Source organism: Gopherus evgoodei, chromosome 8 (genome assembly GCF_007399415.2).
Source record: "Gopherus evgoodei ecotype Sinaloan lineage chromosome 8, rGopEvg1_v1.p, whole genome shotgun sequence".
Lineage (NCBI taxonomy): Eukaryota > Metazoa > Chordata > Testudines > Testudinidae > Gopherus > Gopherus evgoodei.
The window spans coordinates 18,350,828-18,363,812 of record NC_044329.1 but is presented as its reverse complement, the minus strand read 5'-3'; the positions used below and the strand labels follow the sequence as shown (position 1 = coordinate 18,363,812).

At 42.8% G+C, this 12,985-nt stretch overlaps 2 protein-coding genes across 10 annotated transcripts in view; one reads left to right on the top strand and one right to left on the bottom strand.

Annotated features, from left to right (window-relative positions):
• The first annotated feature begins 310 nt into the window (after positions 1-310).
• On the top strand, positions 311-3,031 carry GPR151 (G protein-coupled receptor 151). The gene has a single exon (XM_030572917.1). The coding sequence runs from the start codon at positions 335-337 to the stop codon at positions 1,556-1,558; it is 1,224 nt and encodes a 407-aa protein (XP_030428777.1). The 5' UTR covers positions 311-334; the 3' UTR covers positions 1,559-3,031.
• A 2,489-nt stretch (positions 3,032-5,520) lies between these two features.
• TCERG1 (transcription elongation regulator 1) overlaps positions 5,521-12,985 on the bottom strand; it is a 49,636-nt gene continuing 42,171 nt past the window's right edge. For 7 of the 9 annotated variants that reach the window (XM_030571569.1, XM_030571570.1, XM_030571571.1 and 4 more), the window contains 5 exons: positions 12,609-12,791; positions 11,808-11,987; positions 8,330-8,413; positions 7,949-8,049; positions 5,521-6,711 (listed from right to left, as the gene is read on the bottom strand). In XM_030571569.1, coding sequence (XP_030427429.1) covers positions 6,510-6,711; positions 7,949-8,049; positions 8,330-8,413; positions 11,808-11,987; positions 12,609-12,791 — 750 coding nt within the window. In that variant the 3' untranslated portion in view covers positions 5,521-6,509. Of the gene's footprint in view, positions 6,712-6,907; positions 7,003-7,948; positions 8,050-8,329; positions 8,414-11,731; positions 11,988-12,608; positions 12,792-12,985 lie in introns of those variants that run through there. The other 2 variants (XM_030571576.1, XM_030571578.1) reach the window with 2 other exon arrangements.

Here is a 12,985-nt window from a genome sequence, read left to right as displayed (position 1 = left end):
AGCTGCGGGCTCCCTCCGCGCCCGCTCTGCCAGCCAAGGGGCAAAGCCAGCGGCCGCCCCGCCGAGGGGCTCCATGGCAGCCCGGTTCCCGCCTTCTGGGGCGGGGCGACGCTTCAGGGCTGCCTGGCGGGGGTCCAGGCGCTACTGAGCCGCGGCCAATGCGCTCCCGCCGGGGCGTGTCAGTCCCAGCCGCGGCAGGTATATAGCGCTGGGCCCGGCGCGCCCCGGCTTCGGCTTCCTTCTCGCGCTTGCCAGGTCACTTCAGGCGGGGGCGATCCGGGCAGCAGGGGTGCGAGCCCGCTTGGCGCCCGGCTGGTCCCCCGGCTGCAGCACCATGAACAGCTCCCTGGCTCCGCAGGTGCATTTCGCGGGCGGCTCTCAGCCCCACGACTCGCGGGAGTGGAAGGCGGTGATCCCCGCTTTGCTGGGCGTCATCTGCCTGGCGGGCTTGGCGGGGAACGCGTGTGTCATCGGCATCCTGCTCCACAACGCCAGGCGAGGGAAACCCTCCCTGATCCACTCCCTGATCCTCAACCTCAGCTTGGCGGATCTGCTCCTCCTGCTCTTCGCGGCGCCCCTGCGGGCAGCCGCTTACTCCCGCGGCGCCTGGACCCTGGGCTGGTTCGTCTGCAAAACCTCCGACGGCTTCCTCCACACGTGCATGGCCGCCAAGAGCCTGACGACCGCCGTGGTGGCCAAGGCTTGCTTCATGTACGCCAGCAACCCGGCCAAGCAAGTGAGTATTGAGACCCGCACGATCTGCGCGCTGCTGCTGGCCACGTGGCTGGTGGCCCTGGTGAGCTCCCTGCCGCTCTGGCTCTTCAGCGCCCTTCGGGAGCTCGCGGCGGGCTCGCCCGCGTGCCTCGTGGCCGTGCCAGTCCCCGCCCGGGAGTTCATGGCTGCCTTTGTCAAGCTCTACCCCCTGCTCGTGTTCTGCGCGCCCCTGCTCTGCGCCTTCCTTTATTTCTGGCGCGCTTATGGCAGGTGCCAGCGCAGGGGGACCAAGACCCAGAACCTGAGGAACCAGATCAGATCCAGGCGCCTTACAATCATGCTGCTGAGCGTCACTGTCACCTTGGCCGTGATGTGGCTGCCGGAATGGATATCCTGGCTGTGGGTTTGGCACCTAAAGCCAGCAGGTCCTTCTCCCCCTGAAGGCTTCCTGGCTCTGACCCAAGCCCTTATGTTCACCATCTCTTCAGCCAACCCTCTCATCTTCCTGGTGATGTCTGAGGAATTCAGAGAGGGCTTTAAGGGCTTGTGGAAAAGGCTGACCCTGAAAAAGTCTCTTCCTGCCATAGACAACCAGGAAATCCCAGCTGCTAACTCTGAGTTTCTCCCTGATTCGGTCCCTTCTCCAGAGCCAGTGATTGCTGAGCAAGAGGGAGAACTCCCAGCTGCCCCTCAGGCCTTAGAAAGCCTGGAAAAGAAGGAGATGCCCGTCTTTCCAGACGTAGAACAATTCTGGCATGACCGAGAAGCAGCCCCTGATGCTCAAGACAATGACCCTATTCCTTGGGAGCATGAAGAGCAAGAGACAGCAGGCTGTAATCAATAAGGTGGTCGGAGATTAGAAAACTACACAAGTTTTAACCAGAGGAAGGGTCTTGTCAGTATAGTTTTGTTACTTACCAGTGTGCTTAAGCGGATACTGAAAACATGCAAATAATGTTACTTTGATGAAATTCTTACCATTTCCTGTGCTCATTAAATGTTTGGTTTCCTAATCTGTTACAATATTCATACTTGCAGTATTATTGTAGCCCTGTTGGTCCCTGGATACTGCAGACTTGAAGAGCTCTGTAAACTCCAAAGCTTGTCTCTTTCACCAACAGAAGTTGGTCCTGTAAAAGGTATCACCTCACCCACAATATTGGGGTGTGTGTGTGTGTGTGTGTGTGTGTATATATATCAGGGCAATGCATTTATAGTTCAAATCCTGACTCAAAGATTTCGGTAGAGTGTCTTCTCTGAAATATTGGTTTGGCACTTCAGTAGCCAAACTAGAGTTGAGTTTTTTTAAAAGGTGTTTGAGACACACTGAATTCAGAGACCAGAAATAAGGAGAACTGACACAAACCTAACGAAGTAGTTCTTCTTAACAAGCAAGGACAAACTGGTGAGCTGAATTTCAGCATCTGTCTAAACCTCAGAAAGCTAAAACATTAGTATTTACAGAATACATACAGTGCAGATTTCCCTTTTTTGAATTTTCTGGGTTAAGCGCTGCAATGACTTCTGTGGAATTTAGTATAGTTGCATGGAGTGACAATGCAGAATTTGACTGCTGCAGCTGAAATATTTTCAGAAATATTTTTTGAGACAACTTCAAACATGCACTGAGGTCTGAAAAGGTAGGTGAGGTTTGCTAACAGGCCAGAGTTGTCTTTCAGAACCAAAAAAATAATCCCTTCTTTCTGAATGTGCATTATAGAGATCAAGGTATATTTAAGCACCTTGTTTTAAATTAGACATGATTTCTCCCTTCCTCAATGAAAATGTTTCATGCCCATTTTGTAAAGCACTTATTGACAACTCTTATGCTTTGTCAGTTTGTTTTCAACTGTGAATAAATAAAAAGTGAAGTTGCTTTGCCTTACTTAGATACAAAAATCATTATCTTCAGCCCCCTGAAAATTCAAAGACATTACTTCTAGTTAAGTAGCAGTGAAGGAACTATTTTATAAAGCTGTGCTGATATGGTCAGCAAGATAGTAATACATTCAAGAAGAATTAATGAATAGCCTTGTATCTTAACAGGGTGATTGGTTCCTATGTGTACACTACAAAATGTAGAGTTGGGAGAATTTCTCACTATTGCTAAATGCTACCCTCAGACCTCTCCAGCTGTAGTGAATTTAGCCATTAGTCCTGCCTTGTGAATTACCCCAAGTATTTGGAAATAGGAGCTATCCTACTCATTGGAGCAGCCTCAGACTCTCTCAGCACCAGACAATGCCCATTATGTATCACAGACAAGAGCAAACCTTAACATGACTGCGGTTGTATAGCTTAACAAAGAGAAAGACAAGGGGTAACTTCATTACAGTCTATAAATACCTACATGGGGAACAAATATTTAATAAATTTTCAATCTAGCAGACAATAGTAGAACACAATCCAATGGCTGGAAGTTGAAGATAGACAAATTCAAACTGGAAATAAGGTGTAAGCTTTCAACTGTGAGAATAATTAAACATTGGCACAATTTAACCAAGGGTCCTGGTGAATTATCCATCACTGACCATTTTTAAGGCAGGTAGCAATCAATCTATTGGAGATTGATTTATTGCGTGTAGACAGGATAAATTGATCCCTGATTGCTCTCCCATTGACTGCTGAACTGCAGCTCAGTGAGAGGCAGAAGCAAAGTTGACAGGGGAGCAACAGCCATCGATCCAGCACCGCGAGGACTTAAAGTGAGTCTAAGTCGATCTAAGATACGTCGACTTCAGCTATGCTATTCTCATAGCTGAAGCTGTGTATCTTTTGATTCCCCCCAGTGTAGACCAGGCCTTACCTGGATGTTTCTTTACAAGATCTGATCTGGGAATTTGCGGAAGTTCTGTGGCCTGTGCTATACAGGTCAGACTAGATGATCTTGTCTTGCCTTAGAATCTCTGAATTCGAGACAAATGTTGTCAGGCAGAGTTTGAGCTCCATCCTTATTTTTCTGATTAACTTTCCAGTGAGTTTAAGTCTCAAGACTGCAGCAATGGTTGACAGCGATTCATCTGTGCAAGGGTAGGTCTCAACTGTTCCAATACACTAGTTATCCTAGCTGTGTACTGGCAGTTTAGACTACTTTACCACTTCCACACTGGGGCTGCACTTGAAGTCCACTCAAATTTCAGCTAGCGCATAATCTGGCAGACCTGCTTTCTTACTAGCTTCACACATGGAATATAAGGCACCATTATGCCCAAGCAGGCATGGGCTTTCAGTTGGATTGAGTGCAATTCAAGGTACTGATCTATAGTCTGTCATGATTTGGATACCTGGCATCTCAGGGTATGTCTACACAGCAAAGAAAAATCTACAGCTGGCCCATGCCAGCTGATTCAGGCTTGGGCCACAGGGCTATTTTGTTGCTGTGTAGAAATCTGTGCTTGGGCTGGAACCCAGCCTCTGGAAGCTGGGGTTGGAATAGTCCAAGAGCCCAGTCTCCAGCCTGGGCCCAGAAGTCTACATGGCAGTGGAATAGCGCTGCAGCCCAAGTCGGCTGGCATGGTCCAGCAATGGTTTTTTTCTTTGCTGTGTTGACATACCCTGAGAGGCTGCCTCACTCCCCATGCTTCATTCTGGCAGATCTGACATTCACATACCACTAAATTCCACATCTGCATGGGAGTAGACTAGAAGCAGGTCATTCTTAGAGAGCCCTTTACCCTGGGACAGGCACTGTCCCTACCCAGTCCAATAGAGCTAGAGATGTCAATCATCAGCACATGATACATTGCTCATTTAGTGAGATGTTAGAGGGGACAGGAAGGCCCAGATGGTTTTGTCCAGACATGCCGGTTTACACACCCAATACAGAGATTTTATTTTATAAGTATACTGGGGGTGGGGTGGACTGTTAGCACTGTGCTTACGGTTGTAGCTTGATGTCAAATTTTACAAGATCTTACCTATGATCCACTATAGTTTGTGTGTCTTGAGGAGCTGGGGAGAATGTGTCACTTTATGCTTTTGATTTTTAGGTTTTATTGCTAGTGCATTTATAGAAAAACTGATTAAATGTTTACTTCTTAAACACATTTTTGCAGTGTTAATTTGGGCAAAATTTTCTTAGATCTGGCTGTGATCTAAATTCCACGAACTCAAGAGACTCCAGATCGTGTCAGCTTGTGTGAGAGAAAAGTGCCTAAGATGGTAGGGCCTATTAGTACTACTGTAAAATACATGTTAATATGTAAGAGGAGAATTTTCACCTTTATCTAAACTTCATGGGTAATACAACTCTGTTAAACTACAGAAAGCTGAGATCATATTCTAGTGAACAAGACCCCCTAGCTGGCAAGCAGTTAGCCACTTGATTTTTTGGGACCTGAAGCACCAGCAGTCTCACCTAACAGCAGTCCAACAAAAATTCATGACAAATTGATTAATCTCATTCCAAAAATTTTTTTGTGGAGAAAGGAAGGATGATCCAAATGGAAGAGAGCTGTGTCATATCAGAAAGGTAGTACTCCCCTTCCCCCCCACCACACACAGACACAGATTAAGTACTGAAGGAATACTTGCTCTCTTTCAACATCTGAAGTACAATGAACACTAAAAGGATCGAGGGACTAAGCAAACCTACAAGTTTTGAGATTTTTGCTCTTTCAAATTCTGTATTGTATTTGCACACGAATATGATGTTCTAGTATCAAAATTACATTTGTCTGTGATTTATCACTAACTCATTTTGTTTCACTAGGCAAATGGTCTGTTTCAGGATAGCTAGTATTAGTTTGGATTTTTTGTTGTTGTTAAAGAGACGTGAGATTTAACAAACTTATTAAGCATGCTCAATCCATATATAAAAAGGGTTGGTTTATTGTAGTTCAAATACATAAACTAAACAATCCCAACATTTCAAAATTAAACTTTAGAAACACAAGTTTAACATTCATAACAGGAGTATAGTTTACAAGAATTACCCAGAAGGGAAATTCACGGTCTAATCCAGAAGTCAGTAAAGATCACTTTATGGTAAATAAAAATATGTTTATACAACCGTCCTGTTCTGGGAACCATTGTTATTTACTGTGTTTCCAATTTTGAGCAAAAAATCATCAGAAATCTTCACTTGGGCAAAAGAAACCTGATTTTGCCTCTACTTCAAAGTGGGTGGGGAGGGCGGGAGAAATAAAGCAGACTCGTGAACAAATTCAGAATGGTGTTTAATTTGGTCTCTGTGGGCCTAATTCTTCACTCACATCACTGTCACTCTATAGACTAATAGACTTAATTCTGATTCACAAGGCAAATAGAGAATCAGACCCTTTGTTTTCAGATTTAAGATTTTTTTTTATTTATTTTTTTTTTTACTGTTGCCTTCAGCACCCAATAGTTTAACTTGAGACAGTGTTTTGTCTGTTAAAACAGCTGAACTTGGGTAACCATTAGGAGGAAATTTGTGGTACTTGTGTAGTTAGTTCAAACCACAAATGTCAATCAATCATTCTTAAGACCTGCATATATAACACTGCTGAAAAGAATGCCTCCAAATATCACTGACATCCACACCTCATATACAGATATTCCATTGTTCTGAGATCTAAAATTACTAGACACAGCCTGCATGGTTGGGATTTTTGTCAGTCATGCCACACAAAGAAAAGCATAAATATCTTAAGTGTTCTCTTTGCTCAGAGACCATTTTATGTTCACAAATGCTGCTGCTTCTGCTCCTCAGGTTGTTTTCAATAGGTTCACGGTAATGTAGATGTAAAAACCGGACAGATGGCTCATGCAAGCTTTTGAATTAACAGACACCCCATTGTGAGAATATTTTATAATTATTTTGTTGTTCGTCTTGTAGGCTCTGAAGCTGTGGGAGGTGGAGGGGGACCGCGACGGTCCAGGTCATCTACATAGGATACAATGAGCTTGCGCCTCTCCTCTGGCACACAGTCAAGTACCAGATAACGCTTGTCATTCTGTAAAATCTTTTCTACATCTTTCAGGTGCTGGTCGGATTCTTGGATCAACTTTTTGGATCTGAAATGAAGTATAACAGTTACCATCTGAGCAGCTGTCTGGGAGCCTACATAAAATGCATTGGGAATCTTAGTCCAGTTACTGGTGGTAGATGTCCAAATTACAAAAAACTACCCGCACCATTAGAACCTCTCTTGACAGTGTCAGTAGATAGGTCAAGCGCTGAAAGGGCATAGAGACTGAGCTATCCTCTCACCTATACAGATGCCCCATCAGGTCAGGGGTGAGGCACATTGGCAGGAATGCGTGTGTAAAAAATCTTGCACTGCCACTGCCTGTGCTGTATCTGTTCTGTGGATAAACAGAAGACTTCAGTCTTAATGGCCGCCAGAACCATTTATCAGCATTAAATGAACCACAAAAATGTAAAAATAAGAAAAAAATAATCACAATTGAAATTAAGCACTCAAGAAGCAGCAAACTATTAAAACATGGACGTTAAACTCCCAGTTGCAGCCCAGTTTGATTGATGCATCAATCTGGCTACCGCATCCATTTCAGACTGCAGTTCAGCCCACTGAGAACAGCAGCAACTGAAATAGAACTCCAATACTTTACACACAGCACTGGCTGCAAAGGGAAACAAGAAACTGATTAGGATCTAATAAAACTAGTCAGCACCCTTCTACCTCGAGCTCTTTTGCTTCTGGAATGAGAATCTGCCTAGGACAGTAACATTTTGCAGTAGGCTCCAGACCAGACTAATTTCAACAGTTAACTTACTTGTAAAGCTAATACTCAAAGCCCACTGAAGTCAATGGGAGATTTGTTTTTATTTTAATGGGGGTAGGGTTTCACCCTCTGTCTTGTCTCCAAACTCCCACTAACATCACTGGAAGTTTAACTGGATAGTAAGCAGAGTATTCAGCCCTAATTTTTAGGCCTGAACCAAGGATCCTAATTAAACAGTAATTTGGCTTCACTACAGAATGAGCTGAATCGCTTGACAATGTATTCAAAATACCCAAAACAGTGCTCTCCAGCAAAACAAAAATCCAAAAAGCCCCTGCTATAGAACAGTTGCCAACACTTGATAGTAATCAGTGCAGAAGCCAACATACAGTGATGGACCTCTCACTACTATGCAACTTCACAGGCAGCCTAGTAATCTTCAGTTTTTGCACTAAAGCTCCTCTATAAATGTTAAATGGGAGGAGAAAGTGAAATTCAGTTAAACAACACACTTAAGGTACAGTAAAAAAAAGTCTTTGCTCTTCTAAGACACTATGACACACACCTGTACGTTATAAATTTGGTCTCTTTCAATAGTGTCCTGAAGTCAGCTTTGGCAGTAATGTATTTGTCTCTGATGTACTCTTCAAACTCCCTTTGTTTTTTCTGCATGAAGAAAAAGAGCAATACCATAGAAAATGTGACAGTAGATTATAAAGTACTTCATATTAATTTATAGTGTGTAAGAAATAATTTTATTATAATTAGTTTAAAGATCACTATAGAAAAGTGTTTTTAATTAAGATTTTTAAAAAAGCAAATATCTGATTAACACAGTGATTAGTTATATTCACGTGAAAGGGAATCCATTTCAACAAGCATTCACTCGCTTTTGCTTTGGATATCGTGGGAAGGCTAGCAGCAATGAAGCAAGACTATTTCTTACCCTGTCACTGGAAGAGAACTTAATGCACCTGGGATCTTCTTTAATGATTTTTTTCACTTCTTTCCATGTTGATGTTAAAGTAATCTTTCAAAAGAGGCAAAAACAGTTCAATATTGCAAATTATATTTAGAGTCTAAGCATACAGTACATATGATCACTTTCCCGAGAGCCCTGAAATCCTCAAGCATAAGGGGGCAAATTAAGGACATAGTAACAATTTTCCTTTTTGAACTCTTGTTTTCTGTGAACTGGTGGATTTTAAGAGAAAAGTCCTCACAAAATTATGACAGTTTCTTATAGTTTAAATTCAAACAGTTCTTCCTAATGCATATTTGAATAATTTCAACAGCATGTTTGTATGCGTAAAAACAGCTATGTATAGAAGCCCCAGCTCAAAGTGAGATATTAATCATTTTAATTTCAGTCTACCATATGAAAAGTGATTAGAATATTAGATACTCCTCTAACCAATATTTAATAAGACTGCATCCAAAGACTTGAAGAAAGTTATGATGAAGCCAGAATGAGATAAAAGGGAGGCAGGAAGTCACAAAACAACAAAGAAAGAAAGGAGAGAGAGGTTTAAATAATATCGGTACAGAACTGAAAGTTAAGAATGAATTTTGCAGTTAAAATAAAAAAGACAAGGTGAAGGATAGTATCCCGGAGGCTTGCCCACTGCTATTCATTAAGACAAGTTATTGGGTAGGTATGAACAAAGACAGAAGATTAAAATGCCCAAGATACTAAGGAACTGTGTGATAACAGAAGGTGTCAAATAATGCAACACTAAAGAATGTGGAAAAGCCAATGGAAAATGAATGACGATCACTGACTACAAAGACGAAACCAGGTTCAAGCGTGTGAAAAGCCTGAATGTGAAAATGGACCACAACATTCAAGGTGGTTACTGTGGTATAACTGGTTAGGTGAGAAAAAGATTAGTCTTTCCAGCATTCCCTTTTTTAGGGAAGTAAGGAAAGTTGGTGCGGGAGAAAAAGCCTAGGGAAGAATTATTATTGAGAACTTTAACTACAGAAGGTAAAGCTAGAGGATGCAAGTCAGTCAGAGTTTAAGGCCACAAGGGACCACTAGATCATCTAGTGTGACCTCTAATACCTTGTGACTGACCAGTGCACAAGGACCTCGCAATAGCAAAGAAATAATTAAATGAGATATTATCCAGATAATCCTGGCATGGATCCTGTATCCACAAACTGCAGAAGAAAGCAAAACCCCCTCAAGGTCACTGCTAGTGTGACCTGGGAGGAAATTCCTTCCCAAACCCACACATGACCACCAGTTAGACCCTGAGCGCGTGAGCAAGAACCAACCAGCCAAGCACCTGACAGACAGAATACATGGTGCCACCTCAGAGCCCTGGCCCATCCTGTCCAATATTCCATCTCCAGCTGTAACCATTCCTGCTGCTTCAGTGAAAGGAGATTAAAAACCCCTCCCAGAACACACTGGGGGACAAAAAATCCCTTCCGGACCCTTGCCAGTGGCCAGCTGAAACCCTGAAACATGAGCTTTGGAAACATACCAATGTATCATCACAAGCAACCCTGTTATACAACTGCACTCATAAATTTGTCCAGCTCTCTCAAAACTTATTACTGTATATACTCATTCATAAGCCAAATTTTTTTTTGTAGCAAAAAAGGGAAGCAGCAGAGAAAAGGGTCAGCTTATGAACAGGTATAGAGAGGGAGAGGTGGGACACAGCCCCTCCGCCCAACGGAGGGAGCAAGGAGAGGCAGCACAGCCAGAATGGTAGAGGCAGGGCCAGAGTGTCTCTGCTTCTGGCCAGGCTGCTCTCTCCCCAGCCTCCGAAGCAGCTGCAGCTCCAGGGCTGCCAGGCTGCAGCCGTGCCGCTCGGCACCGCCCCCTAGAGCAGGCTGTGGCCACACCACCCGGTCCGCCAGAGCGCACTGCAGCCGTGCAATCCAGCCCATCCCACTGGAACATGCTGCGGTCATGCCGCCTGGTCTGGCGCATTGGCTTATAAACAACACAGCTTATGATCGGGTATATACGGTAAGTTGTTTGTCCCTACCACTCCTAGTGGGAGGCTGTTCCAGAACCTCACCGTTTGGATTGTCAAAAACCTTTTAATTTCCAGCCTGAATTTGTTCACAGCCAGTTTATATCCATTTGTTCTTATGTCAACATTGTCCTTTAGCTTTAACAGCTCTTCAGTCTCCTTGGTATTTATCCCTCTGTATTTACAGAGAACAATCATATCCCCCCTCAGCCTTTTTGCATGACTAAATAAGCCAAGTTCTGCCAATTTCCTCAGATAGGCCCTCCATTCCCTTGATCATCCTAGCAGCTCTTCTCTGCACCTGTTCTAGTTGAAATTAATCTTTCTTGAACATGGGTGACCAAATAAGGTCTGACCAGGGCCTCGTATAATGGCATTAATACTTTGCTATCTTCAAATGCCTGGCCCAATACACCCTAGGATCGCATTTGCCTTTTTCGAAGCCACATCATATTTGCGTCTCATAGTCTGTGATCGACCCACACACCATGTCTCTCCTCCTCTGTTGCTTCCAAATAATCAGCCCCCAGCTTGTAGTAGAAACTCTTATTATTAGACCTTGCACTTTGTACTACTGAATTTCATCCCATTTGTCACTCTAGTTTTCAAAGTCATCCAGATTTTCCTGTATAATATTCTGGCCCTCCTCTGTGTCGGCAACTGACTCCCAACTTTGTATCATCGGCAAGTTTCATTAGCACTCCTACTTCCTGTACCAAGGTCATTAATAAAAATATTGAATAAAACCAGTCCCAAGACTGATCCTTGATGAACTCCACTGGAATTTTCCCTCCAATCTGATCATTCACCTTACAGCACAATTCGTTGCTGCCGCCTTCTCCTTTTAGCCAAATTCCTTATTCATCTTACAATACTTGTACTGATCTGCATCTTCCCTAATTTAACTAATCATTTCCCATAAGGTACCATGCCAAATGCTTTACTAAGTCCATGTATATCAGATCATATGCGCTTCCCTTATCTACAAAATCAGTTATTCTCTCAGAAGAAGGAAATCTAGTTAGGCTGGTATGCTGTACCTTTGGTAAGCCAATATTGCATTACATCCCAGTTATCATTTACCTCTATAAATTTAATTACTCTTCTCTTCACAATTTTCTCTAAAACTTTGTTTACTACGGAGGTCAGACTAACAGGCCTGTAATTGCCCAGATTCCTTTCTTTCCTCTTTAAAATACACTATTCTCCAGTTTATGGTTCCCTCCCCCATGTATTTATTACAAATTCTTGCTACTTGACTAGCAATCTCATGGTGCCCCCGATTTGAGGGCATTAAGCTCTTATCAGAGAGAAGCACCATATCAGATAGAAACGCTTAGAAGTTTTTCTTCCACCTCATAAGTGGTCATTTCCATTTCTAGACACTTGTTTTCATCAGCTGTACTGGGCATTCATGCACAAGTCTATTACCGCTGAAGTTTCATCCAGAAGTTGCCTAAAATGCTCCCTCTTCTTTTTGGTAAGTGCTTCAATGTGTTCATTAAAAAGCTTCTCTTTCTCTTCTCTTTCTAGCAGAGAGCCCGATTCCCACCGATGATCTTTTCGGAGCGTCCTCCGAGTATCGGACCATGACACATCTGAAGATCTCACCTGATGCAAAAATTTACATTTTACAAAAACTATGTTCTTTCTCTGTTTTATTATCAGACAATGCTTCAAACGCTTAGCTTATACTTCATCATCAACTTTTATCTGAATTAAAACTGCATTTGGTAAGAGGGGTAAGAGAGAATGACAGCTTTCATGCAGTTAGCTACTGTCAAATGCCAACCTCATGCTGCAGAGTCTCACTGTGCATCAGTTCAGATGGAGATAGATACATCCTATCTGGACTGCTCTGCCATCCTGGGGGCATGAGCTGGGCAGACAAATGAGGTGAGGATAATGTTCTTGAATCAATAAATCTCCATTTCCAAAATATGCATTAGAGTTTCTAGTACAAAGTATTTACAAATTTAATTGCCTTTTTTTGGTAATATTCTAAGAATCCACTTGTTGGATGAAACCTCAAGCACCAACTGTAAGGCTGAAGCATTTTTCCCAGAAAGACAAAAATCCTGAAAAAATAAATTATCACGGAAACAGAAGTTTAACCACTACAAGTGCTAATGTGCTGCTGTGTAATCAGGGAACTTATTTCTATATTAGCGTAACAATTAGATGAACTGTTCTGGCAAAGATAAAGTCCTACAGTAATCAAATCAGCCTCACCATATCAGATAGAAGCGCTTTGAAATTCTGGATAGCCTCTTCTCGTTTGTGCTGTTCACGTTCTCTATCGATTTCCTTGGTCTGCTCAGAACGAGCTTTCTGAACCTCCCTTTCTCGTTCACGCAAACTTGCCTCAATGCGAGCCTGCCTTTCCAACTCCTTTTCTTTTTCGGAGTCTAAATTCTGAATCAGAAGCAAGAGCATAATATTTCTCCATTAACAACATATAAAGAGGTAGCATCTTTCATATTTTGATTAGCCAATCAAACAATTTAAAGGTTTAACAGTTAATGGAAACAAGAGGATGAGTATCATTAAACAGACTGTCATTTATGAAATAGGTAAAAATGAAATACACCACTTCTGAACTACCAAGG